The sequence below is a fragment of the Bos javanicus genome, chromosome 18, assembly GCF_032452875.1.
Source record: "Bos javanicus breed banteng chromosome 18, ARS-OSU_banteng_1.0, whole genome shotgun sequence".
NCBI classification, from domain to species: domain Eukaryota; kingdom Metazoa; phylum Chordata; class Mammalia; order Artiodactyla; family Bovidae; genus Bos; species Bos javanicus.
In genome coordinates, this window is record NC_083885.1 from 65,741,719 (window position 1) to 65,769,429 (window position 27,711).

At 41.8% G+C, this 27,711-nt stretch overlaps 1 protein-coding gene across 5 annotated transcripts in view; it reads right to left on the reverse strand.

The window, feature by feature from the left end:
* Positions 1-22,146, reverse strand: part of LOC133229746 (zinc finger protein 850-like) — an 87,836-nt gene extending 65,690 nt beyond the window's left edge. Inside the window, exons 1-3 of one of the 5 annotated variants that reach the window (XM_061386459.1) lie at positions 21,850-22,133; positions 19,926-20,055; positions 1,441-7,376 (exon numbers count right to left, since the gene is read on the reverse strand). In XM_061386459.1, the coding sequence (XP_061242443.1) occupies positions 4,555-7,376; positions 19,926-20,055; positions 21,850-21,882 (2,985 nt within the window). In that variant the 5' untranslated portion in view covers positions 21,883-22,133 and the 3' untranslated portion in view covers positions 1,441-4,554. Of the gene's footprint in view, positions 1-1,440; positions 7,377-19,925; positions 20,056-21,849 lie in introns of those variants that run through there. The other 4 variants (XR_009730635.1, XR_009730634.1, XM_061386462.1 and 1 more) reach the window with 4 other exon arrangements.
* Positions 22,147-27,711: the final 5,565 nt, after the last annotated feature.

A 27,711-nucleotide genomic window follows, 5' to 3' on the forward strand; every position in this document is an offset into this window, starting at 1 on the left:
ATGCTATACAATAATTCGTGAAAAATTCATTTTGATTTCAAAATTTACCTATAACCAGCCAGAATTAAGGTGGCCTGATAATTTAAAATGTTTCCAAAACACTCTGACTATAGAATACTTACTCTGAATATATGATACACCATTACAATACTTATTACTTTATCACATACTTTCATCAGTCACATTTCACTGAATTTTTTAAAAAGCTTATGTGGAACCTCTCCAGTACAATCAAATGAATATTGATTGAAATAAGTATATTTTCTGTCTTTCTAAGCAGTTATTTGTTGTTTATATGATCTTAGATTAAAATTTTATTTTTAAATAAGCAAAACTTGCATTGACTTTCAGGGGAAAGAAAAAACATATTGTAATAGAATCGGTCATTTCACATTTCAGCATAATAAATGAAATTTGGTTAAAGAGGATCTGAAGAGAATTAGTTTACCAGCTAGGGCAAATAGAGAGAAACGATCTCCCAGTACAGGTGAAAAAGAATCAAAATGCTTCTGTGGTAATCCATCAACTGGTGAGTGTGCTCTCAATCTCAAGAGTCAATGGATTCAGGAAAAATAAGCTATAACCATGAACACATATAGTCTGAATAAAATTTCACAGTATATTTACATGGCATTTATATTAATTTACATGGCACTCTATAAAATGCAACAAGATAAGGATATAACTAATACAAAGAATAAATTAATTAAGTACAATAAGAGAATTGAGAAAAGGAGAGTTACAAAAATATTTTATATAACATTTTTTAAATAAATGGCACGTACAAGTTCAAAATATGAAGCCTGGAATTTTGGTGTAAATGCTCAGTGTTGTGTTATTTTTATTGATCCTCCCAGGGCCAAAGTTAACACCTCAATGTCAAAATCAGCCAAATGAGGCTCAGGAAGCTTTAGCAAGTTTCCCAGATTATTTCCCACTGGCAAATCCACACTGAGACCTCAGTAACCAGCAACCCCCTCCTTGATGCAGATAAGTCCATTCGGGCTGACCCAGGTCAGGAATTATGAGAAGCTCCATTTATTTCTGAAATGCATGCACCTGGGGATAGAGAGGTCTGAGGATATCAGGGGGAGCTAAAGTTTCCTGGCACCAGGATCTCACCTGTAGAGGGAGCTGCATGGGAATGGACAGCTCCTCTCTTCACATCTTTCGGTGGACCAGAGGCAGGGCAGATCCTAATCTCCATTTTACATAAAAGGAAAAGGGCTTGGGAAACAGTGTTTGCCTGTGGGTCCGTGATCAGGGATACAGAATTTAAACCCAGGTAGCCTGGATGAGGACTTGAGGAGTCTGACCACTGATCTCCATTCCCTCCCAACCAGGCTTTGGAACTCAAAGTAAAGACCAGTCCATCCTGATGAAACCTTGTCCCCATCTCCAATCCACCAACTTCTATAGTGACAGAACCAAGAAAAAGCATAAGCACTATAAAGCAAGGTTTTATTGTATTCTTAAGTGACTAAAATCAAGAATATGATAGAGAATGTGTTAACAGTGCAGGTAAAATTTAAAAGCATATGTCTAAGTATCCACTGCATTGTGAACACTGAAAAAAAAAAAAAAAACCTTTTAGGTTAGAAAATTCTGCCAGTATTGAAAAGTTACTCCATAAAGCAAAATCACTCACAATATTAAAAAATGAGTGAAATTCCAATATACATCGTTATGGTTTCATTGTCCTATTTGTTAAAGGAAAATAGCCAAAGGCCAATAAAGATTTAAGCAGACATTTTAACAAAGATACATAGATAGGAAGTGAACATCTGAAAAACTGCTCATCATAAATCCTTACAGAAACTCTATTAAAACAAAAAAAGTGATATACTTCTTTAAAAAAAAAAAAAGCTAAAATTAAAGCAATCAATAAACCAAGTATTCAGAATATGGGAGAGGTGGAATTCTCAATATATTGCTGGTAAGATGCAAAAGGCACAATCATTTTAGATCACAATATTAGCTTCTTCAAAAGTAAAGCTGTCGTGGGACTTCCCTGGTGGTCCGGTGTTTAAGAATCCTCCTTCCAAGGCAGGGGTTGGGGTTAAAGCCCTGGTCAGGGAACTAAGATTCCACATGTGGCAGGGCAACTAAGGCCTCGGCCTGCAATAAAAACCCACTGCAGCCAACAAGAATAAAATAGCCGTGGCTCATACACTGCATTCTAAGTTACTGACAAAAGATAAATACATGTTCATAAAAAGAACTAACGCAATTTTTATACTAGCTTTATTTTCAGAAGTCAAATTCTAGAAACAAGTCAAATATCCATAAAGAGAATGGATAAACTAACCGTGGCATATTGAAAAATGTCGTATTTTTGTCAGTCAAAAAACAAAAAGCACTATATATCACTGATGAATCTCAAAGTAATTACGATATATAAAGAAAAGAAAAATATGGTAAATAGCATATGATTCCAATAATATCAACTCAAGAAAATGCAAGTTATCTATTTTAAGGAAAGTAAATCAATGGTTACTTGGAAAGGTGAGAAAGGCAAGGAGACTATAGAACAAATGAGGTAAATACACCATGACAGATATGGTCACTATCAGGACTATGTGATAGTCTCAGAGGTTCACACCTGTGTCAAAACTTGTCAAGTTGTACCTTAAATACACTCGGTTTAGCAAATGTAAATTGTACATTGTGTGTGTGTGTGTGTGTTTGTAGTTCAGTCGTATCTGACCCTTTGTGACCCAGACCATAGCCCGCGGGGTTCCTCTGTCCATGGAATTTTCCAGGCAAGAATACTCTAGTGGGTTGCCATTTCCTCTTCCAGGGGATCTTCCCAACCCAGGGATCGAACCCTGGCCTCCTGTATCTCCTGCACTGCATGCAGATTCTTTACTGCTGAGCCATCAGGAAAGCCAGAGATATTATACCTTAGTAAAGCTTTAAAAAATAGCTCAACTTAAAGATCTCTATGCCCCAGTCTTTTTGACAGAGAGGTATGGCAACCATACACTCCATCTCTCTCTTTATGCCCTGGGGGGCGGGGGTGGTTGTCAAACTTGCATCAGTGCCAACAAATATGGTGAGTAATAGAGAATATTTCCACTGAAAGTCAATGGGAATGCTGTCTGGGTCACAAGAGCCACAGCCAGGGACTGCTGCTGCTGCTGCTGCTGCTGCTAAGTCGCTTCAGTCGTGCCCAACTCTGTGCGACCCCATAGATGGCAGCCCACCAGGCTCCCCTATCCCTGTCCAGACAAGAACACTGGAGTGGGCTGCCATTTCTTGCTCCAATGCATGAAAAGTGAAAGTGAAGTCGCTCAGTCGTGTCTGACTCTTAGCGACCCCATGGACTGCAGCCTACCAGGCTCCTCCATCCATGGGATTTTCCAAGCAAGAAGACCGGAGTGGGTTGCCATTGCCTTCTCCGACAGCCAGGGACTAGACCCCCTTTTTTCTTCCAGTCCATGTGGTAATAGCCTTGAGATGAACAATACAGAGGGACTATCACTTACACATGGACATTTGTGGATGCACGTTTAGAAGCAGCACATTGCACTAGTTGGCTGCAGTTCTCCTCTCCCTACAAATCAGTGTTTCTGCACCAGTTATGGACCCAGTGGTATTACAACCAGTTACACTAATCAGGGAACATGGCTCTCTGCAGACCTGGAGAAGATTTCCCTCCACAGTGCTGAAACACCCTGGGATCTCTCCGTTTAGTAAGGGAAAAAAATTAATGTTATGCTCAGAAGCACTTGAGATTCTCACATCTGCCTGCTTCTCAGTGTCACCTGGGAGACTCCTAAAACAAAGCCTCCAGGCTTCAAGTGAAAACCAGAAATCCCCGCAATCTTTTCTAGGAAGCTGCAGCTGCAAGGCAGACCTGGTCATAACTGGCAAGCTATTGTCAACATACCGTCCTCCCTCAGACAGAAACTTTGAGGCCCCTAAAAACTGTTCTCCCCTTTATGCTTACACAGCACAAATCTGTGAACCACCTGCACAGTAAATAGAAAGTCCAAGATGAAAGAGGACTTAAGAGCTTAGAAGGTCTCGAGTATTGTATGAGCCAAAGCAACCTGTAGCAAGTATTTATTCATCATTTGGAAGCCGTAAAACCTTATTACTAGTATCACATGAAATCAACACATCCCTGCTGCTATTCTCTGCAAGCTTCCAGCTGAACTTCTGATAGTTTCTGGACTGACACTGACCAGGTCCATGTCCAAGATAGTCATGGAGGAGTGAAAGTCGGCACCGTAGGCCTCAAGTGACTCTTAACTTGGCTAAAATATGGGAGGACACAGTAAGTCTCCCTGAGCACACTGGGTGGACCTGCCAAGTGCTAGATGTGAAATGGCTTTGACCACAGAGATGGGAGTGACATATATGTGGGCAGAACCCTGGAGAGGTTAGAGACTGCAACATAGCCACATATTTCCCACAAAATCATGAGGAATCTTTCCTCATGATTACCAATAGCTATGCACATGTCTGGGAGCTAATTCAGACAGATGGATCCTCAGCTTCCTTTGGTATCCTTACACTGAACAAGAAAACTGCACATTCTCTAAACATCTAAGGTCTTTCTCTAGTGTGAACTCTCTGATGTTGAGAAAGGGTAGATTTTCGCATAAAAAATTTCCCACATTCTCTACACTCATAAGGTCTTTCCCCAGTGTGACCTCTCCGGTGTTGACTAAACTGGGAACTGTCTCTAAAGGATTTCCCACATTCACTGCACACGTAAGGCCTTTCTCCTGTGTGAACTCTCTGATGGTAACGGAGTTTGGAGCTAGAGATAAAAGATTTCCCACATTCACTGCACTCATAAGGCCTATCTCCTGCATGAACTCTCTGATGATAACGAAGGGTAGAACTGGAGGTAAAAGATTTCCCACATTTGCTGCATTCATAAGGCCTTTTGCCTGCATGAACTCTCTGATGATAAGAAAGGGTGGCACTACTAGTAAAAGATTTCCCACATTCACTGCACACATAAGGTCTCTCTCCTGTGTGAACCCTCTGGTGTCGAATCAGTATAGAGCTATTGGTAAAGGACTTCCCACATTCGTTGCACCGATAAGGCTTTTCTCCCCTGTGAACTCTCTGATGATAACCAAGGCCAGAGATAGAGGTGAAAGATTTCCCACATGCACTACACTCATAAGACCGTTCTCTATTATGAATTTTCTGGTGTGTTGAGAGGGAAGATTTTTGGCTAAAAGATTTCCCACATTCAGCACACTCATAAGGTCTTTCTCCAGTGTGAGCTCTCCGGTGTTTATTGAATTGCGATCTATCCTTAAAGGATTTCCCACATTCATTGCACTCATAAGGCCTTTCTCCAGTGTGCACTCTGTGATGATAACGGAGGCTGGCACTAAAAGTAAAAGATTTCCCACACTCACTGCACTCATAAGGTCTTTCTCCTGTGTGAACTCTCTGATGGTAACGGAGGGTAGAACTAGAGGTAAAAGATTTCCCACATTCACTGCATTCATAAGGCCTTTTTCCTGCATGAACTCTCTGATGATAACATAGCGTGGAGCTGGAGGTAAATGATTTCCCACATTCACTGCACACATAAGGCTTTTCTCCTGTATGAACTCTCTGGTGTTGAATGAGTGTCCATCTATTGTTAAAAGATTTCCCGCATTCACTACACTTGTAAGGCCTTTCTCCTGTGTGAACTCTCTGGTGTAAAAGCAGGTTATTCCTTCGGATAAAGGATTTCCCACATTCACTACACTCATAAGGCCTTTCTCCAGAATGAACCCTTTGATGATAATGGAGATCAGACTTTGAGATAAAAGATTTCCCACATTCATTGCACTCATAAGGCCTTTCTCCTGTGTGAATTCTCTGATGATAACGGAGGGCAGAGCTAGTAGTAAAAGATCTCCCACATTCATCACACCCGTAAGGCCTTTCCCCAAGGTGACCTCGCTCATGATACTGGAGGGTGGAGCTACAGGAAAAAGATTTCCCACATTTATTGCACATATAAGGCTTTTCTCCTGTGTGAATTCTCTGGTGTCGAATGAGCGTCCACCTATTGTTAAAAGACTTCCCACATTCAGTGCACTCATACGGTCTTTCTCCAGTGTGGACTCTGTGATGATAACGAAGACTAGAGCTAAAAGTAAAAGATTTCCCACATTCACTACACTCATAAGGCCTTTCTCCTGAGTGAACTCTTAAATGTATAATAAGGTTATTTTTTCGGGTAAAGGATTTCCCACATTCACTACACTCGTAAGGCCTTTCTCCAGTGTGAACTCTGTGATGATAACGGAGAGCAGTACGAGTGATAAAAGATTTCCCACATTCACTGCACTCATGGGGCCTTTCTCCAGAATGAACTCTCTGATGATAACGGAGGTCAGAGCTAGAGATAAAAGATTTTCCACAATCACTGCATATGTAAGGTCGTTCTCCAGTGTGGGATCTCTGATGATAACAGAGTGCAGACATTGAAGTAAAAGATTTCACACAGTCACTACACTTATAAGGCCGTTCTCCAGTTTGAACTCTCCTGTGTGGAATGAATACTGAGCTATGGCTAAAAGATTTCGAACACTCACTGCACACATAATTCTTTTCTCCATTGCACCATGGGTGGGGAGAAATGAGGACAGATTTGTGACTTAAGGATTTCCCACATTTGCTGCACTTGTATTGCCTTGCCCCAGTATGAATTCTTCGATGTTTATAAAGAATTGAGCTTCGCCTAAAGGATTTCCCACATTCACCACACACATGAAGGTTTTTTCCAGCGTGCACTCTCTGGTGCACAACAAATGAAGATTTGTACCTGAATGCTTTCCCACATTCACTGCACACAAAACAAGGTATTCCAGTATGGACACCCTGATCCTGAACAAGTGTGTGTTTGGGGCTGAGGGCTTTCCTGCATTCTCCTGAGGTGTGACGACTTCTGCTCTGTAAAGTTGACTCACACTGGGTGACTTTGTTTGGCTTCTCCACAGTATGAGTGGTCTGTTGCTGCAGGTGTCCCATAATGGTTGGGAAGTCCTTTTCAAACTCCCTGCAGGTAAATGGCTTCTGTAACACAAGGAATCTGCAGCTCTTGAAAAACTTGGCCTCATCCACACTACTTCTGAGGGTTTTCTCTCCCATGTGTTCCTGGTGCTGCTGAAAATTTGCACTAGAACAAAACTGTTTCACACATACTCCACACCTCAACATTTTCTGGGTGTGTTGTGTTTCCTGGTGCTCAGCCAAGTGGAAAACTTTTTTCAAGACTGGACCACAAGTCTCACAGGGGTGGATCTTCTGGGAAGACAAAGCTGCCTTTGAAGTCCTAGCCTGTGACACTCCTAGAGAAGTGATCTGTTCAGAAGGTGCCTCTGCTTTCTCTGTTCCACAGCAGCAACCTGAACAGAAAGAAATGCAGGTCAAGTACATATTGACTATAGAGAAGGGTCCAGCTCATCACTAGTGTACCTATCTAATCCAGATATGAGTCTATGAGATGCTTTTCAAGATACAGAACTTGGAATTCAGTTGGAAGAACAGCCAACTGTTGTGCATTACTGAGCCTCAAGGTCACACAATAGCGGAGACCTCATCAGGAGAAAAAAACAAATACAGGATAGGACATAAGGAAGAGAGGCAGGGTCTATGACTCACTTCTCTTCCAGTGGCTTCCTGCAGGACTTTTCTACTGAGACTGGGTAGAAAAGGTCATCTAAGCTCATTAAAATCCCACAGCAACATATCAGCTGCTATTAGAAGTCAATTCAGGGAAATGTGAACATATCATAGCATAATCAATGTTGGTGAGTACTACAGAAAGGGTAGTGAGAGAAATAGGAGAGATGTGGAGTCCAGAGAGTAGTGAAGTCCAGAGATGTGGAGTCCAAATAATCAGTCCAGATTATCCCTGGGCTGAAGTCACAGTAGGAATGACAAGCAGTACAACTGACAAGTCAGTCAAGTGTTAACAGTGAAAAGAAAAGATAGAAGTAGTATGGCCATGCACTGGAAATGGCAACTAAACCCTGGTTGAACAAAGACAGGTTCCTGCTATGATCTGAACACAGCCTGATGTCATACTCTCCTCAGCTGCCATTCACCAGAACCAGGCCCCCTCTGAGCCCACCTCACCATGACTGGAGTCATGTCAATCCTGGGACATCTATAAGCACTAGTTAAGCAACTACATAGGACATGCAGGATAAAAATCCTAAAGGAAAAACAGGACAGATGAACAGCTTGTATCATCACAAAGCAACTCAGCACATAACAGATGCAGAGAAAAGATCCAGGAGAGTGATGTCAGCAAAACAGCAGAGGACACGAGCCTTCACCACCAACAAAAAATACACAAAAGCAAACAAAAGTTGCCCTTGGACAAGTCAGGAATCCAATTAAGATACTGCAGCAACACAGAGGAAATTGAAAAAGAACAACACGAAAACGATCACTGAACATATTACCTTAACAGACACGTGAAGATGGACAGGAAATAAGATGAAGGGTGGGAACTAAGTGCATCAGCCAAATGGTAGCTGCTGTCACATTCCCAATGGCCTGCACTGCAAAGGATCCCAGTAGCTTTTACCTCAGAGAACCTCAACAGGCCCTGGCACACTTGCAGACCGCAAACTTTGCAGAGCAGAGGAAGGCAAGTGTTTACAGGTGTGAACCCCAGCTGCCTGCTCTGCAGAGGGCACTGGAAGCTCTCACACTAAGGTAACTAATAGCCACCACCATGAGGCACCTGCAAGAGAATAATATCCTGAACCATCCCTGTCCCCACAAAAACAGCTATTACTCTATTTCAGAACCACAGCTTCCATCCCCATAAATCCTGCACACACCCCAAACCCTTGAGCCCCACCTGAACCACAGATGTTCATATTCTATAACCTGACTCCATGCCTGTCACCTGAATGTCTCAGGCGCCAGATTCATGGCCACTGTGGGTGAGTTAGTTCTTCAGACCCCAAAGACACTGTCTCTCTGTGTACCCATACTCTGGTCAAGGCTCCACCACTGCTCAGGGTGCCACTGCATCTCACAAAGCAAAGTCAACACTGAGACAGACTATTCAGTAACTGGGACCCTAGAAGTGCTACTGCCTTGCATCTATTCACATCCTAGAGTCCAGATCTATATCTGCTCCACAGAATCCACACATCAGACACCAATGCCATCACCACTATGAAGCATTCCCCCTCTAAGAGCCAAACTCCACATTAAGGGGGACCCCCTCAGTCAAAACATATCCCATGGGAGAAAGAAATCAGGAGAGCCCTAGCAGTCTTCTCTATTACTGTGGACACCCACGGCTTTAGCTACTGAGGACCCTGCAGTCTGTGCTGACACTGACCTCAGGTGACAGAGCTGCAAACACAAAGCCACTGGGCTTTGTTGTGGGTGCAGCAGCCACTGTCCATCAAGCTACCACACTCACACCCAAAGGTGAGGATCTTGACCACCAAAACCTTACGTAAAGCCTGAAAGAAATGACTGCTCCATGAATGTACTGATCAACATAAGGCTTCAGGAAACACAAACACAATAATCGAGGAAACATGACACCCCTGAAGGAACAATAATCAGTTGCCTCAAAGAAATGGAGATCTACAAGCTGTCAAAAAAAAAATTATAATAGTTATTTTTTTTAACCTTTAAAAAATTTATTTATTTTTTATTTGAAGGATAACTGCTTTACAGAGTTTTGTTGTTTTCTAGCCTTAACATGAATAAACCATAGGTATGCATATGCATATGCTCCCTGGCTCTTGAACCTTCCCCCTCCCACCTCCCTCCCTGTCCCACCCCATTAGGTGGGATCCCACTCATACAGAGCCCCTGTTTGAGTTCCCTGAGACATACAGAAAATTCCCATTGGCTACCTATTTTACATATGGGAATGTAAATTTCCATGTTACTCTCTCCATACATCTTACCCTCTCCTCCCTTCTCCCCGTGTCCATAAGTCTGTTCTCTATGTCTGTTTCTCCACTGCTGCTCTGAAAATAAATTCATTACCATCTTTCTAGATTCCGTATGTGTTAGTATACAATATTTATCTTTCTCTTTCTGACTTATCTCACTCTTTATAATAGGCTCTAGGTTCATCCACCTCATTAGAAATGACTCAAATGTACTCTTTTTTATGTCTGGATAATAGTCCATTGTCTATATATACCACAATTTCTTTATTCATGCATTTGTTGATGGACATCTAGATTGCTTCCATGTTCTAGGTATTGTAAATAGTGCTGCATGAACGTTGGGGTACATGTGTCTTTTTCAATTTTAGTTTCCTCGGGGTATAAGCCTAGCAGTGGGATTGCTGGGTAATAAGGTAGTTTTATTCCTAGTTTTTTAAGAAATCTCCATACCATCTTCCATAGTGGCTGTATCAATTTACATTCCCACCAACAGTGCAAGAGGGTTCCCTTTTCTCCACACCCTCTCCAGCATTTACTGTTTGTACACTTTTCAATGATGGCCATTCTGACCAGTGTGAGGTGATATCTCATTGTAGTTCTGATTTGCATTTCTCTATTAATGAGTGATGTTGAGCATCTTTTCATGTGTTTATTAGCCATCTGTAGGTCTTCTTTGGAGAAATGTCTGTTTAGGTCTTTTTCCCACTTTTTGATTGAGTTGTTTTTCTGGTATTGAATTGTATGAGCTGCCTACATATTTTGGAAATTAATCTTTTGTCAGTTGTTTCATTTGTTATTATTTTCTTCCACTCTGAGGACTGTCTTTTCACCTTGTTTATAGTCTCCTTTGCTGTGCAAAAGCTTTTAGGTTTAATTAGGTCCCACTTGCTTACTTTTGTTTTCATTTCCATCATTCTAGGACTTGGGTCATAGAGGATGTTGCTTTGATTTATGTCATTGAGTGTTATGTTTTCCTCTAAGAGTTTTATATTTTCTGGTCTTACCTTTAGGTCTTTAATCCATTTTGAGTTTATCTTTATGTATGCTGTCAGGAAGTGTTCTACTTTCATTCTTTTATATGTACCTGTCCAGTTTTCCAAGCACTACTTATTGAAGAGACTGTCTCTGCTCCATTGTATATTCTTGCCTCCTTTGTCAAAATTAAGGTACCAATAAGTGCATGGGTTTATTTCCGGGCTTTCTATCTTGTTCCATTGGTCTATATTTCTGTTTTTGTGCCAGTACCATACCGTCTTGATGACTGCAGCTTTGTAGTATAATCTGACCAGGCCACAAGGCATGCAAGCTTTTAGTTCCCCAAGCAAGGATGGAATCCATGCCCCCAGCAATGAAAGCACAGAGTCTTAACTACTGGCCTGCCAGGGAAGTCTCTCACAATAATATTTTTTTTATTTTTTATTTTATATTGGAGTATAGAGTATAGCTGATTAACAATGTTGTGACAGTTTCAGGTGGAGAGCAAAGGGACTCAGCCAATCATATACAATGTATCTATTCTTCCCTAAGCTCCCTCTCATTCAGGCTGCCACATAACACTGAGGAAAGTTCCCTGTGCTCTACAATAGGCCCTTGTGGTTATCCATTTTAAATATAGCATTGTATACAAGTAACGGAGAAGGCAATGGCACCCCACTCCAGTACTCTTGCCTGGAAAATCCCATGGCAGAGGAGCCTGGTAGGCTGCAGTCCATGGGGTCGCTAAGAGTCGGACATGACTGAGAGACTTCCCTTTCACTTTTCACTTTCATGCATTGGAGAAGGGAATGGCAACCCATTCTAGTGTTCTTGCCTGGAGAATCCCAGGGACAGGGGAGCCTGGTGGGCTGCCGTCTATGGGGTCGCACGGAGTCAGACAAGACTGAAGTGACTTAGCAGCAGCAGCAGCATACAAGTAGATCCCAAACTTCGTAACTATCCCTTTGCCCCATTTTCCCCACCCAGGAACCGTAAGTTCATTCTCTAAGTCTCACAATTATTGTTTTAATGCAGCTCAGTAAACTATGAGAAAACACAGACAGACAATTCAACAAAATAAGGAAAATGATATGCAAGTAAAATAAGGTTTTAAACAGAGATTCAGAAAAATATGAAAAATAACCAAACAGAAATTATGGTGAAGAGTATGATGAATGAAATGTAGAGCATTAATAGCTAATTTGATCAATCAAAACAATGATTGTGAAATGGAAAGTAGGTCTTTGAAATTATGCAGTCAAAGGAGAAAAAAGATAAAACAACTAAAAAGAGTAAAGAAAAAAGTCTACATGAATCATGGGACACTGTTAAACAAAATAATATTTGTATAATGGAGAATTCTGAAAGAGATGGGAATACCAGATCACCTGACCTGCCTCTTGAGAAATCTGGATGCAGGTCAGGAAGCAACAGTTAGAATTGGACATGGAACAACAGACTGGTTCCAAATAGGAAAAGGAGTTCGTCAAGGCTGTATATTGTCACCCTGCTTATTTAACTTATATGCATAGCACATCATGAGAAACGCTGGACTGGAGGAAACACAAGGTGGAATCAAGATTGCCGGGAGAAATATCAATAACCTCAGACCTGCAGATGACACCACCTTTATGGCAGAAAGTGAAGAAAAACTAAAGAACCTCTTGGTACAAGTGAAAGAGGAGAGTGAAAAAGTTGGCTTAAAGCTCAACATTCAGAAAACTAAGATCACGGCACCTGGTCCCATCACTTCATGGGAAATAGATGGGGAAACAGTGGAAACAGTGTCAGACTTTATTTTTCTGGGCTCCAAAATCACTGCAGATTGTGATTGCAGCCATGAAATTAAAAGATGCTTACTCCTTGGAAGCAAAGTTATGACCAACCTAGACAGCATATTAAAATGCAGAGACATTACTTTGTCTAAAAGTCCGTCTAGGCAAGGCTATGGTTTTCCAGTGGTCATGTAGGGATTTGAGAGTTAGTCTGTGAAGAAAGCTGAGTGCTGAAGAACTGATGCTTTTGAACTGTGGTGCTGGAGAAGACTCTTGAGAGTCCCTTGGACTGCAAGGAGATCCAACCAGTCCATCCTAAAGAATATCAGTCCTGGGTGTTCATTGGAAGGACTGATGCTAAAGCTGAAACTCCAATACTTTGGCCATCTGATGTGAAGAGCTGACTCATTTGAAAAGACCCTGATGCTGGGAAAGATTGAGGGCAGGAAGAGAAGGGGACGACAGAGTATGAGATGGCTGGATGGCATCACTGACTCAATGGACATGGGTTAGGGTGGACTCTGGGAGTTGGTGACGGACAGGGAGGCCTGGCATGCCGCGGTTCATGGGGTCCCAAGAGTCAGACAGGACTGAGTGACTGAACTGAATTGAACTGAATGGTAGCCCTAGAAGGAAGAGAGCATGAGGAAGGGGCAGAAAGTTTATTTAAAGAAGTAATGAATGAAAACTTTCCAAATCTGGGAAAAGCAATGGACGTTCGAGTACATGAGGCTTGTAAGTCCCCAAACAGAGGACTTCAGCAAGGCACATTAATATAAAACTCAAAGTGATGACAAATTATTTTGAAAGTTGCAAGAAAAAAGAAAGTCATCACAAAAGGGAACCCTCATAAAGATACAAGTGGTTTTCTTAGCTAAAACACTGCATACAGTCACAGTGAGATGTGTTCTAAATGCCAAAGGGGAAGGGGTGGGGGTACTGCAAACCAAGAATATTTTACCAGCAATGCTATTCTTCAGTAATAAGGAAGACTTTCTTAGACAAATGAAAACTGAGGAAGTTCATCACCACTTGACCTAACCCTATCAAAAATGAGGAAGTCTAACAAAGTCTTCTTCAAGCTGAATAAAAATATGCTAACAGTAACATGAAAACATATTAAAACATAAAACACACTGGTAAAAATAAGTATACAGTCAAATTCAGAACACTCTAATACTGTAAAACTGCCTTAATCACTCAACTCAAACATAAAAGATAAAGAATAACAGTATTAAAAGCAACTATGGGGAAACAGTGGAAACAGTGTCAGACTTTATTTTGGGGGGCTCCAAAATCACTGCAGATGGTGACTGCAGCCATGAAATTAAAAGACGCTTACTCCTTGGAAGAAAAGTTATGACCAACCTAAATAGCATATTGACAAGCAGAGACATTACTTTGCCAACAAAGGTCCGTCTAGTCAAGGATATGATTTTTCCAGTGGTCATGTATGGATGTGAGAGTTGGACTGTGAAGAAAGCTGAGCACCGAAGAATTGATGCTTTTGAACTGTGGTGTTGGAGAAGACTCTTGAGAGTCCCTTGAACTGCAAGGAGATCCAACCAGTCCATTCTAAAGGAGATCAGCCCTGAGTGTTCTTTGGAAGGAATGATGTTAAAGCTGAAACTCCAGTACTTTGGCCACCTCATGGGAAGAGTTGACTCATTGGAAAAGACTCTGATTCTGGGAGCGATTGGGGGCAGGAGGAAAAGGGGACGACAGAGATGGCTGGATGGCATCACCGACTCGACGGACATGAGTTTGAGTGAACTCCAGGAGTTGGTAATGGACAGGGAGACCTGGCGTGCTGCGATTCATGGGGTCGCAAAGAGTTGGACATCACTGAGTGACTGAACTGAACTGAATACCGACAATAACTTGTTGATGGTTACACAATATACAATATAAAAAGATGTAAATTGTGACATCAAAAACAAAATATATGTGTAGGGGAAGTATAAGAGTAGACATTTTGTATGGGATTGAATTTACAGTATTATCAGCATAAAACAGAATGTTTTAAGATGTTTTATATAAGCTTATGGTAACCACAAGTCAAAAACCTATAGACACAAAAGACAGGAGTAAGGAATAAAAGTATCTTACCATAGGGTCTTCCCAGGTGGTTAATAATCCGCCTGGCAATGCAAGGGATGCAGGTTCGATCCCTGGTCAAGGAACCAAGATCTTGTATGCCTCGGAGCAACTAAGTCCATGCACCAGAACTACAGAGCCCATGCATCACAACAAAAGATCCTACCCAATTCAACGAAGATCCTGCATGCTGCAACTAAGACCCAACACAGCTAAATAAATAAATATTTTTAAAAGTCCATTTCCACAGAAAATCATAAAGATAGCAAGAAAGGAAGGAAAAAACCTGCAAAATAGGGGGGCAATAATAGGTGACAACAGTAGGTCCAATCAAATGATACAACGTGGTTGAACAGAAAAAAAAAAAAAAAAAACAAGACTCAACTCTATGCTGCCTACAACAGAGTAACTTCAGCTTTAAGGACACACACAGGCTGAAGGTGAAGAAATTGAAAGAGATACTCCACATAAATGGAAATCAGAAGAGAAAAGGATAAGCTATACTTAAGTGAGACAAAATAGACTTTAAATAAAAAAATGTCACAAGAGACAAAGGTCATTATATAATAATAAAAGAGTTAGTCATCATGAGGATGTAACAATTATAACCACACATACACACACATATGATACCTACACATCATAACTTAAAAATTAAGCAAATATGACCAGCTCTGAAGGCAGAAAAGACAGCAAGAGAAAATTGGAGTTGGGGGGGGAAGGGGCGGGCTGCTGCATGGCAGGCAGGATCCTAGTTCTCCAACAAGGAACCGAACTGTGCTCCCTGCAGTGGAAGTATAGAATCTTAACCACTGGGCACCAGGGAAGTCTCAGCAACAGGATATTTATCAGTTCAGTTCAGTTCAGTTCAGTCGCTCAGTCATGTCCAACTCTTTGCAACCCCATGAATTGCAGCATGCCAGGCCTCCCTGTCCATCACCAACTCCCGGAGTTTACCCAAACTCATGTACATCGAGTCGGTGATGCCATCCAGCCATCTCATCCTCTGTCGTCCCCTTCTCCTCCTGCCCCCAATCCCTCCCAGCATCAGGGTCTTTTCCAAAGGGTCAACTCCTCGCATGAGGTGGTCAAAGTATTGAAGTTTCAGCTTCAGCATCAGTCCTTCCAATGAACACCCAGGACTGATCTCCAGGATGGACTGGTTGGATCTCCTTGCAGTCCAAGAGACTCTCAAGAGTCTTCTCCAACATCACAGTTCAAAAGCATCAGTTCTTTGGCGCTCAGCCTTCTTCACAGTCCAACTCTCACATCCATACACAACCACTGGAAAAACCACAGCCTTGACTAGACGGACCTTTGTTGGCAAAGTAATGTCTCTGCTTTTGAATATGCTATCTAGGTTGGTCATAACTTTCCTTCGAAGATATTTATAGGGAACTGCAATATCCCCCTTTCAACATAGGTGGATATCCAGATAGAAAGTTATTTGAATTGAATACTTCAGTCCAAATGGATGTAACAGATGTGCATAGAACATTCCATCCTATTAGAGCAGAATACATTCTCTTCTCAAGTGCATATAGAATATTCTCTAGGATAGATTATATATTATGTCAAACAAGTCTTAACAAATTTCAGAAGACTGAAACCATATGAAGTAACTTTTCCTAACACAATGGATAACACTAGAAACCGGCAATAGGAGGAAAGCTTCAAAATTCAGACATGCGAACATTAAACAATATGCTCTTGGCCAATTAATCAGTAAAAGGAAAAATCAAAAGGAAAATGAAACATACCTTGAGAAAAAGAAAAATAGAAACAAAACATATGAAATGTGCAAAGGCAGTTTTAAGAGAAAAGATTAGAGCAATAAATGCCACCATTAAGAAAAAAGAAAGATCTCAAATAAATAACCAAATTTTACACCTCCAGGAACTAGAAAAAGAAAACTAAGATCAAAGTTATCAAAACAAAGGAAACGAAGACAGCAAAGCAGAATTCCTTAGAGATGCGATGGTTAGGAGTTCATGCTTCCAGTGCAGGGTGTGCAGGCTCCTTCCCTGGAAGGGGAATTAAGACTAAGGTTCCCACATGCTGCACAGCATGGCCAAGTCAAAAAAAAAAAAAAAGATCAGAGCAGCAATAAATGAAATAGAAACTACAAAGATGATAAAAAAGATTAACAATACTAAGAGCTGGTTTTGTTCAAAGATAGGCGCTTCCCTAGTGGCTTAGTGGTAAAGAATTTACCTGTCAATGCAGGAGACATGGTTTCAATCTCTGATCCAGGTAGATCCCACATGCCATGGAACAGCTAAGCCCACGTGCTCCACCTACTAAAGACCTTGTGCCCTAGAGCCTGTGCTCCACAAGATAAGCCGCCACAATGAGAACCCAAGCACCGCAAACTAGAGTGTAGTCCTTACTCTCCACTACTAGAGAAAAGCCCGCGCAGCAACAAAGACCCAGCAGAGCCAAAAATAAATAACTAAATAAAAAGATAAATAAAATTGACAAACCTTTGTCTAGACTTTATCTCATATAAATTAACAGAGAAATAAAACAGGACCAAAGAATCATAAAAGATTACTAGGAGCTGTTACACACAGCTGTACCTAGAAGAAACAGATATATTCCTGGAAACATACAACCTATCAATTCTTAATCATAAATAGAAAAATTTAATAGATCAATACCAATAAGGAAATTGAATCAGTAATCTTCAACAACAAAAATAGGCCATGATCAGATAGATTTCATTGGTGAAATTTATATTTTAATATCTGAAGTATTCAATATATAAGGTTCTCTACAATTCAACAGGAAAAGAACAATCTGTTTAAAAAGTGAGAAAAGGAACTTCCCTGGTGGTCCAGTGGTTAAGAATCCACCTACCAATTATAGGAGATATGGGTTCAATCCTTGGTCCAGGAAGATTCCACAAGCCTTGAGGCAACTAGGCCCATGAGCTGGCAACTAATGAGACTGTGCTCTAGAGCCCATGAGCCAAAAGAATAGAAGCCACTACTGAGAACCTGTGCACTGCAACTAGAGAGTAGCCTCCACTTGCCTGCATGCGGCAACACAGATCCAGTGCAGCCAAAAATAAATAAGTTAATTAAAATTAAGCTAAAAGTAGGCTTCCCTGGTAGCTCAAACGGTAAAGAACCTGCCTGCAATGCAGGAGACCTGGTTTTGATCCTTGAGTTGGGAACACTCCCTGGAGAAGGACATGGCAACCCACTCCAGTATTCTTGCCTGGAGAATCCCACGCATAGAGGAGCCCGGCATGCTACAGTCCATGGGGTCTCAAAGAGTCGGACACAACTGAGTGACTAAGCACACCCACGAGTTAAAAATAAATAAGATAAAAAAAAAAATCTTTTAAGCGAGCAAAGGACTTGAACTGACATTTTATCAAAGAAGATCTACAAATGGCTAAAAGGTACATGAAAAAATATTCCTCCTCACTAACTATCTCACTAACCATCTGCTGCTGCTAAGTCGCTTCAGTCATGTCCGACTCTGTGCGACCCCATAGATGGCAGCCCACCAGGCTCCGCTGTCCCTGGGATTCTCCAGGCAAGAACACTGGAGTGGGTTGCCATTTCCTTCCCCAGTGCATGAAAGTGAAAAGTGAAAGTGAAGTCGCTCAGTCACGTTTGACTCTTAGCGACCCCATGGACTGCAGCCCACCAGGCTCCTCCGTCCATGGGATTCTCCAGGCAAGAGTACTGGAGTGGGGTGCCATCACTAACCATCAGGAAAATGCAAATCAAAACCACAATGAGATAATACCTCACATCTGGTAAGATGCAGTAGTAGCTGCTCAGTCGTGTCCGGCTCTTTGTGATCCTATGGATTGTAGCCCTCCAGGCTCCTCTGTCCATGGGATTCTCCAGGCAAGAATACTGGAGTGGATTGCCATTCCCTTCTCCAGAGGATCTTCCCAACCCAGGGATCAAACTGCACTGCAGGGAGATTCTTTACCATCTAAACTTTAGGGAAATCTACCTGATAAGATGGCTACTGTCAAAAAAGAGCAGGGGAAAAAAAAGAAAAGGAAAAAAAGAGCAGAGATTGGTGAGGGCACAGATTTAAAGGAAACAATCTTTGTCCACTATGGTTGTAATTTTTAAAAACTAAATAAGGGAAAATCATAGAAACAGAGTAAAATGGTAGGAGCTGGGGAATATGGAAAATAGGGAGATTTTAGTCAAAAGGTACAAATGTTCAGTTATAAGATTAGTAAGTTCTGAGGATGTAATATAAAGCATGGTGACTATAGTTAACAATGATGCTGGGACTTCCCTGGTGGTTCAGTGGCTAAGACTCTGCCATCCCAAAGCAGGAGGCCTGGGTTCAATCCCTGGTCAGGGAATCAGATCACAAATGACACAGAGAAAGAGCCTGCATGCTGCAACGAAGATCAAAGATCCTGAGTGCCACAACTAAGACCTGGAACAGCCTAAATAAATATTAACAAAAAATGATGTTGTATAACAACAGTAACAACAATAATGTAACTTAATGAGGTGATAGATGTTTAACTAATTTCACTGTGACAATTATTTCATACTGTATTCATACACCAAGTCAAAACTTTACCACATCAAGATATACAATTTTATATCTGGACAAGGCTGGGGAAAAAAGAGAAAGCAAATCTAAACACTACCAACCTTGGAGGACACTGAGAAGTAGCTCATGGTTCAGCACAAGCAGGCACAAAGACATGTTAGCTAAAAAGAAGGGATCAAGTGAGTTCCCTAGCAGTCCAGTGACCAGGACTCCAAGCTTCACTGCCAGGGCCCTGATTTAGTCCCTGGTCAGTAAACTAAGATCCCACAAGCTGCACAACTCAGCATAAAAGAAGGGACAGAGTTGACAAGGATCTAGACACACTGACCCGGATAGAGAGAGGGCAAGTAAGGTAGAATCCATTAAGTTTACTGTAATACTGCTGACTTGGAATCTTTTTCCTAACAGCATTCTGACAACAGGTACTCGGGTTGGTATTGCAGGGGAAAGAAGAGGGCAGTGCAAACAACCCAGTCCTAGCTAGCTATCACAGCAACTCAGAAAGCTTGGGAAACAAGCAGTGCTCACTGTCCACATGTAGAAGAACAGAGCACCCCCTGAGGAAAGGGGGGTGAGATGGGACAGAGCCTAGTCCAGGTCACTGGGAAGGCTATGAGAGTCTTACCCAGTGAGGCTATAAGTGCATAGTTCTCCAGCATCACATCGAGGTACACGCTTCTCTGGGCCTCAGCAAGGAGTCTCCATTCCTCCCAGGAGAAGTACACAGCCACATCCTCAAAGGTCACACTGCACTTCTATGAGAGACAGAGTAAACTATGAACATTCTAGGATCGCATAATCCGCCTCATCACACATCTATCCCACCCTCATCCTCTTCCAAAGCTCTCCACCGAACAGGAATTCCAGACCTAGGTGTCACTGGTGCCCACCTTTTCCCTCAGGGTCCCTTTATTCACTGTGTTGAGTCCTCACCAACGTTGGGATGGACTGCATAGACATGCCATCCAAGCTTTCGTCCTGGCCTGTAGGGTCCCATCCATTCTGTCAATCAACTCCCCTGGAGTCTCTAGGTTGTGACTCACATACACAACCAAACCTGGGCTCAGGCTTCACCTTTCAGTCCCCAGTAACAGGACGCTGGGGCCATGAGCCAGCACTTCCTCTCCACGTACCCTCTCACACCTTTACTCCACAGATGCACTCCCACAACTGCACTTGTGGAAAACTGCTTTGAAGGCCCTTTTTATACCTTTATTGATTCCTGCTTCAATTTGAGCCACCGAGAAGCACATGTGATTACAGATGCCCATGACTCACTTCCCCTTTTGTGTTGGACTCCCTGTCCCCTCAGCAGCCAAAACCCTTCTCTCCTTCACCCTTCTTTGGAATCCTGGTTCACTTCACCCTTCTTTGGAATCCTGGTTCACGTGGTGTCTGTTCTAGACACCACAAATGAAACTCACATTTGAGTAGGTCTGGGGCAGGATGATGGAGGCTGGGCCCTGCCCACATAAAACATAAGAAACCACATATTTTCCATTCCTGAAGTTAAGGAGACCTCCCCACTACACATGAACAGAAAGGCTCCTTGGAAGTCAGCACAGAAAGCCTTTTTGGAAAGGGAAGGGGCGTCACCTCAAAGTAGGTGATGTCAACTACCCAATAAGCCTTTTCACTGGAATTCATCTTGGCTAAAAGATGCGCTTACACGCAGGAAAATCCTGAGATAAACCAAATACCGACTCAAAACCAAGCAAAGCAAGATGACTGGCCAAAGGAAACAAGAAATAAATGCCCCACAAAAGCGACTCAAAGCACCACAGCACAACTCTCCCTGAGTCCGCTGGTGGGTCTATCCAAAAGGTACTGTACTATTTTCTCCTCCTAATAAATACTCTGTTTCACGGCTTCCCCTCTTTGTGGGAATTTTTTTTCCCTGCAAAACTGAAGGGCCAGGGCCTTGTCACTGACCACTGGTCTAGTGACTAGGATTCCGTGTTCACACCACGACCAACCTGCCTCAATCCCTGGCCAGGAACTGAAGCCTACCCACCCAGTCACCCCGCTTCAGTCCACGGCAGGTAGACCCACCCTAGATCAAGACCACTCAACCACCCCGGTGGCTCAGATGGTAAAGCGTCTGCCTACAACGTGGGAGACCTGTGTTCGATCCCTGGGTCGGGAAGATCCCCTGGAGAAGGAAATGGCAACCCACTCCAGTATTCTCGCCTGGAAAATCCCACGGACAGAGGAGCCTCTTAGGCTGCAGTCCATGGGTTCGCAAAGAGTCGGACACGACTGAGCGACTCCACTTCACCACATTCTGTTCCCTGCAGACACCAGATCCACGCCACTTTTCCTGGACCTTCTCGCCTATATCCGACCTCTAAGCCTTTGCGCAGGCAGGTTCCTCCGCCTGTCACCCTGCCATGCTCCATCACACTGTCAGACACAGGGCCCCACCCACGACCGCCTCAGCCGCCTGGACCCCAGGGCCGGGCTTCAGGCACGTGAGCAGGCGCCACGCACTTCGGGCTTTAGCGTCTGCTGGGATGAGAATGGTAAGGGCCCAGGGGACCAGCGTTTACCTGAGGCGGATCCCTCAGCGCCGCCGCCGCCATCGGACTCTGTGGCCAGAGCAGGACCGCGAGCGGCGGGAGAGGAGGCGGGAAGCGGGCACAGAGGGCGCGATTGGGGGCCTAGCGCGGGGGTCCCCTGACGGCGTCGCTGAACTTGAGACCCGCCTCTGTGCGCTGCCTCTTGGACCGTCTTAATTCAGTCACCTCATTCCCAACGTAGCGCCCCGAGCGACAACACACAGGAAAGTAATATAAATGGCCGCCAGGAGGAGGACGCCGGAAGTCCCGCCCCAAAGAGAGCCATAGACCCGGAAATACCTTTATGCTGTCCTGTCATTGGCTCAACTGGGCACACAACCTTCTGGATAATGTAGTTTCTAGGGCTCTAGAGGCCTCTGGGAAAGGGTGTTGACGGAATTGACTATCAGAGCAGCAGTTCAGTTCAGTCGCTCAGGGGTGTAGAGTCTCTGCGACCCCATGGACTGCAGCACGCCAGGCTTCCATGTCCATCACCAACTCCTGGAGCTTGCTCAAACTCATGTCCATTCAGTCACTGATGCCATCCAACCAGCTCATCCTCTGTCGTCCCCTTCTCACTCCTTCAATCTTTCCCAGTATTAGGGTCTTTTCCAGTGAACCAATTCTTTGCATCAGGTGGCCAAAATGTTGGAGTTTCAGCATCAGTTCTTCCAATGAATATTCAGGACTGATTTCCTTTAGGATTAACTGGTTGGACCTCCTTGCAGTCCAAGGGACTCTTAAAGAGTCTTCTCCAACACCACAGTTCAAAAGCATCCATTCTTTGATGCTCAACTTTCTTTATGGTCCAAATCTCAGATCCATATATGACTACTGGAAAAACCATAGCTTTGACTAGACGGACTTTTGTTGGTAAAGTAATGTCTCTGCTTTTCAACATGCTGTTTAGGTTGGTCATAGCTTTTCTTCCAAGGAGCAAGCGTGTTTTAATTTCATGGCTGCAGTCACCATCTGCAGTGATTTCGAAACCCAAGAAAATAAAGTCTGTTACTGTTTCCACTGTTTCTCCATCTATTTACCATGAAGTGATGGGACTGGATGCTATGATCTTAGTTATTTGACTGCTGAATTTTAAGCCAGCTTTTTCACTCTCCTCTTTCACTTTCATCAAGAGGTTTTTTAGTTCCTCTTCACTTTCTGCCATAAGGGTGGTGTCATCTGCGTATATGAGGTTATTGATATTTCTCCTGGAAATATTGATTCTAGCTTGTGCTTCATCCAGTCCAGCATTTCACATGATGTTTTCTGCATATAAGTTAAATAAGCAGGGTGACAATATACGGCTTTAATGTACTCCTTTCCCAATTTGGAACCAGTTTGTTGTTCCATGTCCAGTTCTAACTGTTGCTTCTTGACCTGCATACAGATTTCTCAGGAGGCAGGTAAGGTGGTCTGGTATTCCCATCTCTTAAAGAATTTTCCATCCATGCACTACTCTGGGGAATATGTGAAAGTGATAATCCTACCTAGATGGCCTGAGGGGCTTTACTTCTTGTGAACTGCAGGAGAAGGATGTAATTTCATACTCCATGAAGATCAGCCTGCTCCCAGGAAATAAAATTTGAGATGCTCACAAATCTATTAAGGTGCTGGAATTCCAGCTGAGCTATTTGAAATCCTAAAAGATGACGCTGTTAGTGCTACGCTCAATATGCCAGCAAATTTGGAAAGCTCAGCAGTGGCCACAGTACTAAAAAAGGTCAGTTTTCATTCCAATCCCAAAGAAAGGCAATTCAAAGAGTGTTAAAACTACCACACAGTTGCATTCATTTCACAAGCTAGCAAGGTAATGCTAAACATCTTTTAAGCTAGACTTCAACAGTATGTGAACCAAGAACTTCGAGATGTTCTAGTTGGATTTAGAAAAGACAGAGAAGCCAGAGATCAAATTGCTGTCATCCATTGGATCATAGAAAAAGCAAGGGAATTCCAGAAAAACATCTATTTCTGCTTTATTTACTACACTAAAGCCTTTGACTGTGTGGATCACAACAAACTGGAAAATTCTTAAAGAGATGGGAATACTAGACCACTTTACCTGCCTCCTGAGATACCTGTGTGCAGGTCGAGAAGCAACAGTTAGAACCAGACATGGAACAATGGAATGGTTCAAAATTGGGAAAAGAGTATGACAAAGCTATATATTGTCACCCTGCTTATTTAACTTACATTCAGAAGGGAGGAAAAGTCTAGGCCAGATACTTTACAGGGTCTCAAGGAAAAGGCAAGGCAAGGGCAGAGCAAACAGCTTAAGATTGGCTATTTCAATAGGAAATGGCAACCCATTCTAATATTCTTGCCTGGGAAATCTCATGGACAGAGGAGCCATGCAGGTACAGCCCATGGGGCACAAAGAGTTGGACACCATTTAGTAACTAAACAAAAACAATAAAGTCGAATAACTCAGGTGAAAGATTTGGTGTACAGGAGTGATATCTAGTTGCCTGGAGCCTGGCCCTGGAATGATTGGGCAAAAGAATATTGAGGAATAAGGTATATAATATGGATTTTTAAAAAGAGTGTTCCTTGCTGGGTAGGACAATCACTGTTGATACAGGCAAAGGAGACATTGGTTATCAATAGCTTGAGACAAGCACAAAACACATAACTACTATTGAAACTTGAGAGGAGTCATCAGTTAGATCTATTAAACCATGTGCTCCATTGCAGTCGTGTCTGACTCTTTGCAGCCTCATGGACTGCAGTCACCAGACTCTTCTGTCCATGGAATTTTCTAGGCAAGAATACTGGAATGGGTTGCCATTTCCTACTCTAGGCCATCTTCTCCGCCCAGGGATTGAACCCGCCTCTCTTGCCTCTCCTGCACTGTAAGTGAATCCACTGTAAGTGGATTCTTTACCGCCTGAGAAGCACCACCTGAGAAGCCCATTAAACTATAACTTGCTTAATAAATAAATGAGCTGTAAAATGCCTTCATGTCATTCAAGCATTACAGCCTAAACAATTAAGATGTTTGCCAGAGTTGTTTTTCAGGAAATTGGATGCCTACTCCATTTCCTCTAAGGGTTTCTTGCCCACAGTAGGAGATGTAATGGTCATTTGAGTTAAATTCACTCACTCTAGTCCATTTTAGTTCCCTGATTCTTAAAATGTCTATGTTCACTCTTGCTATCTCCTGTTTGACCACTTCCAGTTTGCATTGATTCATGGACCTAACATTCCAGGTTCCTATGCAATATTGCTCTTTACAGCATTGGACTTACTTCCATCACCAGTCACATCCACAAATGGGTGTTGTTTTTGATTTGGCTCCTCCCTTAGGAAAGACCTAAGGTTTTATGAGTTCTGTGCTGGAAACCTGGACAAAGGCCAAATATGTATTTCTTGTTATAAATCTTATTACTGCACTGCTGTAGTAAACAAATATGGATATGTTCATAGAGAATTCAGAAACCTTGTCATCCTATATCGTGGCTTCATTTTTGCCTTAGTGAATGTGATTTTTCAAACGTTCAACAGTGTAAAATCAAGATAAATGTGTATCTTCTGAATGTTATATTACTAATACCATCTATATGCTTATTCTTTGTTTGATTTATCTCTAAGAAGATAGATGTGAATGAATAAGTTATACTTTTGTTCCTACAATTATTTTTCAGTTTTTTGCTTTAAATATCTCATATATTTAAATCATAGGGAGAGATTTTTCATATGATTAAATTCTTGGGCAAACTCCATGCAACCTATAATAAATAATCCTTAATTACAAATATAAATTTAAGTGAAAAGGAATGGAATGAAATAATATGCAAACACTAACCAAAAGAGTGTTGGAGAAGTTATTTTAATATAAGAAAAACTTAAGGAAAAATAATATGACCAAAGAAAACATATGGCAATTTTATAATATTAAACAAGTAATTTAATCAAAAAGATTTAAAAATGCTAAATTGGGGATTTCTGGTACTCCAGTGGTTAGAATTCTGTGCTTTTACTGCAAGGGTCACAGGTTTGATCTCTGGTCAAACTAATATCTTGCAAGCCGAATGGCCATAAATAAATAAATGCTAAGTATATTTGTACCTAAGAATAGGCTTTCAAAATTCTTTCCTCTCAATAATTAATAGAATAGGCAGGAAAATAATAAGGATACAGAAGACATGACCAATATCAGCAGCTATCCTGATTCAGTAAATATATGTAAGACATTACTTCAGTCTACAACAGAATATACATTCTTTTCAGGTACACATAGTACATTCCTCCAAGCTAAATAAAACTCTGGGGGCATAAGGTAAATTTCAGTAAGTTTTAAAATAAGAACTATTAAGTATCAAAGAGTAAGAGAAATTGTGTGTTAGTCGCTCAGTTGTGTCTGACTCTTTGCAACTCCATAGACTGTCCCAGCCTGCCAGGCTCCTCTGTCCATGGGATTCTCCAAGCAAGAATACTGGAGTGGGTGCCATTTTCTTCTCCAAGGAATCTTCTAGACCCAGGGATCGGACCCAGGTCTCCTGCGTTGTGGCGGAATCTTTACCACCTGAGCCACCAGGGAAGCAAAAGAAATAAGGAAACCAGCAGAAGATAAATTAGGAGCACAGCTCTTTTAAACGGGCAACAATAGTTTTTTTAACTTTTTTTTTTCTTTTTTTACTGTACCACATGGCATGTGAGACCTAGTTCACTGACCAGAAACCAAACCCATGCCCCCTATGTTGGAAGTCTGATATCTTAACCACTGGACTGCTGGGGAAGTCCCAAGAACAATTTAAATGTATCACTAAAAACCAAAATATTTTGTGTGGAAAATTGATGAATAATTTATTTTAGAATTGCAGGTTTCTATTCCACAAAGCTCATGAAAGTTAAAATGTAAAGAGTAAAAGACTATATCTCCAGTGTCTAAAACCGCCAAAGGATGAGCACACAGGACCTACAAGGAAACTGTATTAATTAGAACAAGAAATACAACTCCAACCTAAATAACAAAAATAAGAGCAATCAGTGGAAGAAGGAATTGAGGTGATTATCAGGCATATGATAAGATAAACCCATTGACATATGAGAACTGAATACCAAATACAGCACTCTTTAGAGAACACAGAATGTAAAGAACACTCTAAAACATCTGAAATTTTTAGAACCAACCTCATGAAAATAAAGCCTGGCAGACTACAGTCAAATAATCGAATGCAACTGAGCATACACATATCTCATGAAAATAAATATAAATATCATTAAGACAGTATTAGCAAATAAAATTCAGCAATGTATAAAAGGAATTTTCTACCATAGCCAGAGAGATTTCTTTTAGTGGTGTTGGACTTATTTAATATGAGAAAAACAAGGAATGTTATCCACCATATTAACAGGTTAAAGAAGAAAAACCACATATCATTTGGTGCAGAAAACTCACTAGCATAGTTGAATGTAGCAAAGTCCTGTGTACAGTTCTTTTTATATATAATTGTAAATACACGTGTGTATATGGTAGACAGAGGGTTATAGATGTAAATGAACTGTGTTCTATATATTAGTAATACGTAGAAAACAATTGAATAATTAAAATTTCTAAATCTATAGCATAAAAAGTAAAATACTTAGGAATAAATATAATTAAATATATGCAAATTCTTTGATTATATTCATTCCTCAGTTATTTTATTGAAAACTACAAAATTACCTTTTTCAGTATTACTGAAAACTTCAAAGCTTAGCTGAAATCCAGAAAAATACTTCTGCTCAGATGTGGTCTTCTTTACAGACTGGGGCCTGGTTGACTGGAGTCAACGAAAAAGAAGGGAACAGGAGAGAGAGAGAGCAATATCTCTCAGGTTACGTAGAAAACCAACAAAGCCCATGCACAGGACT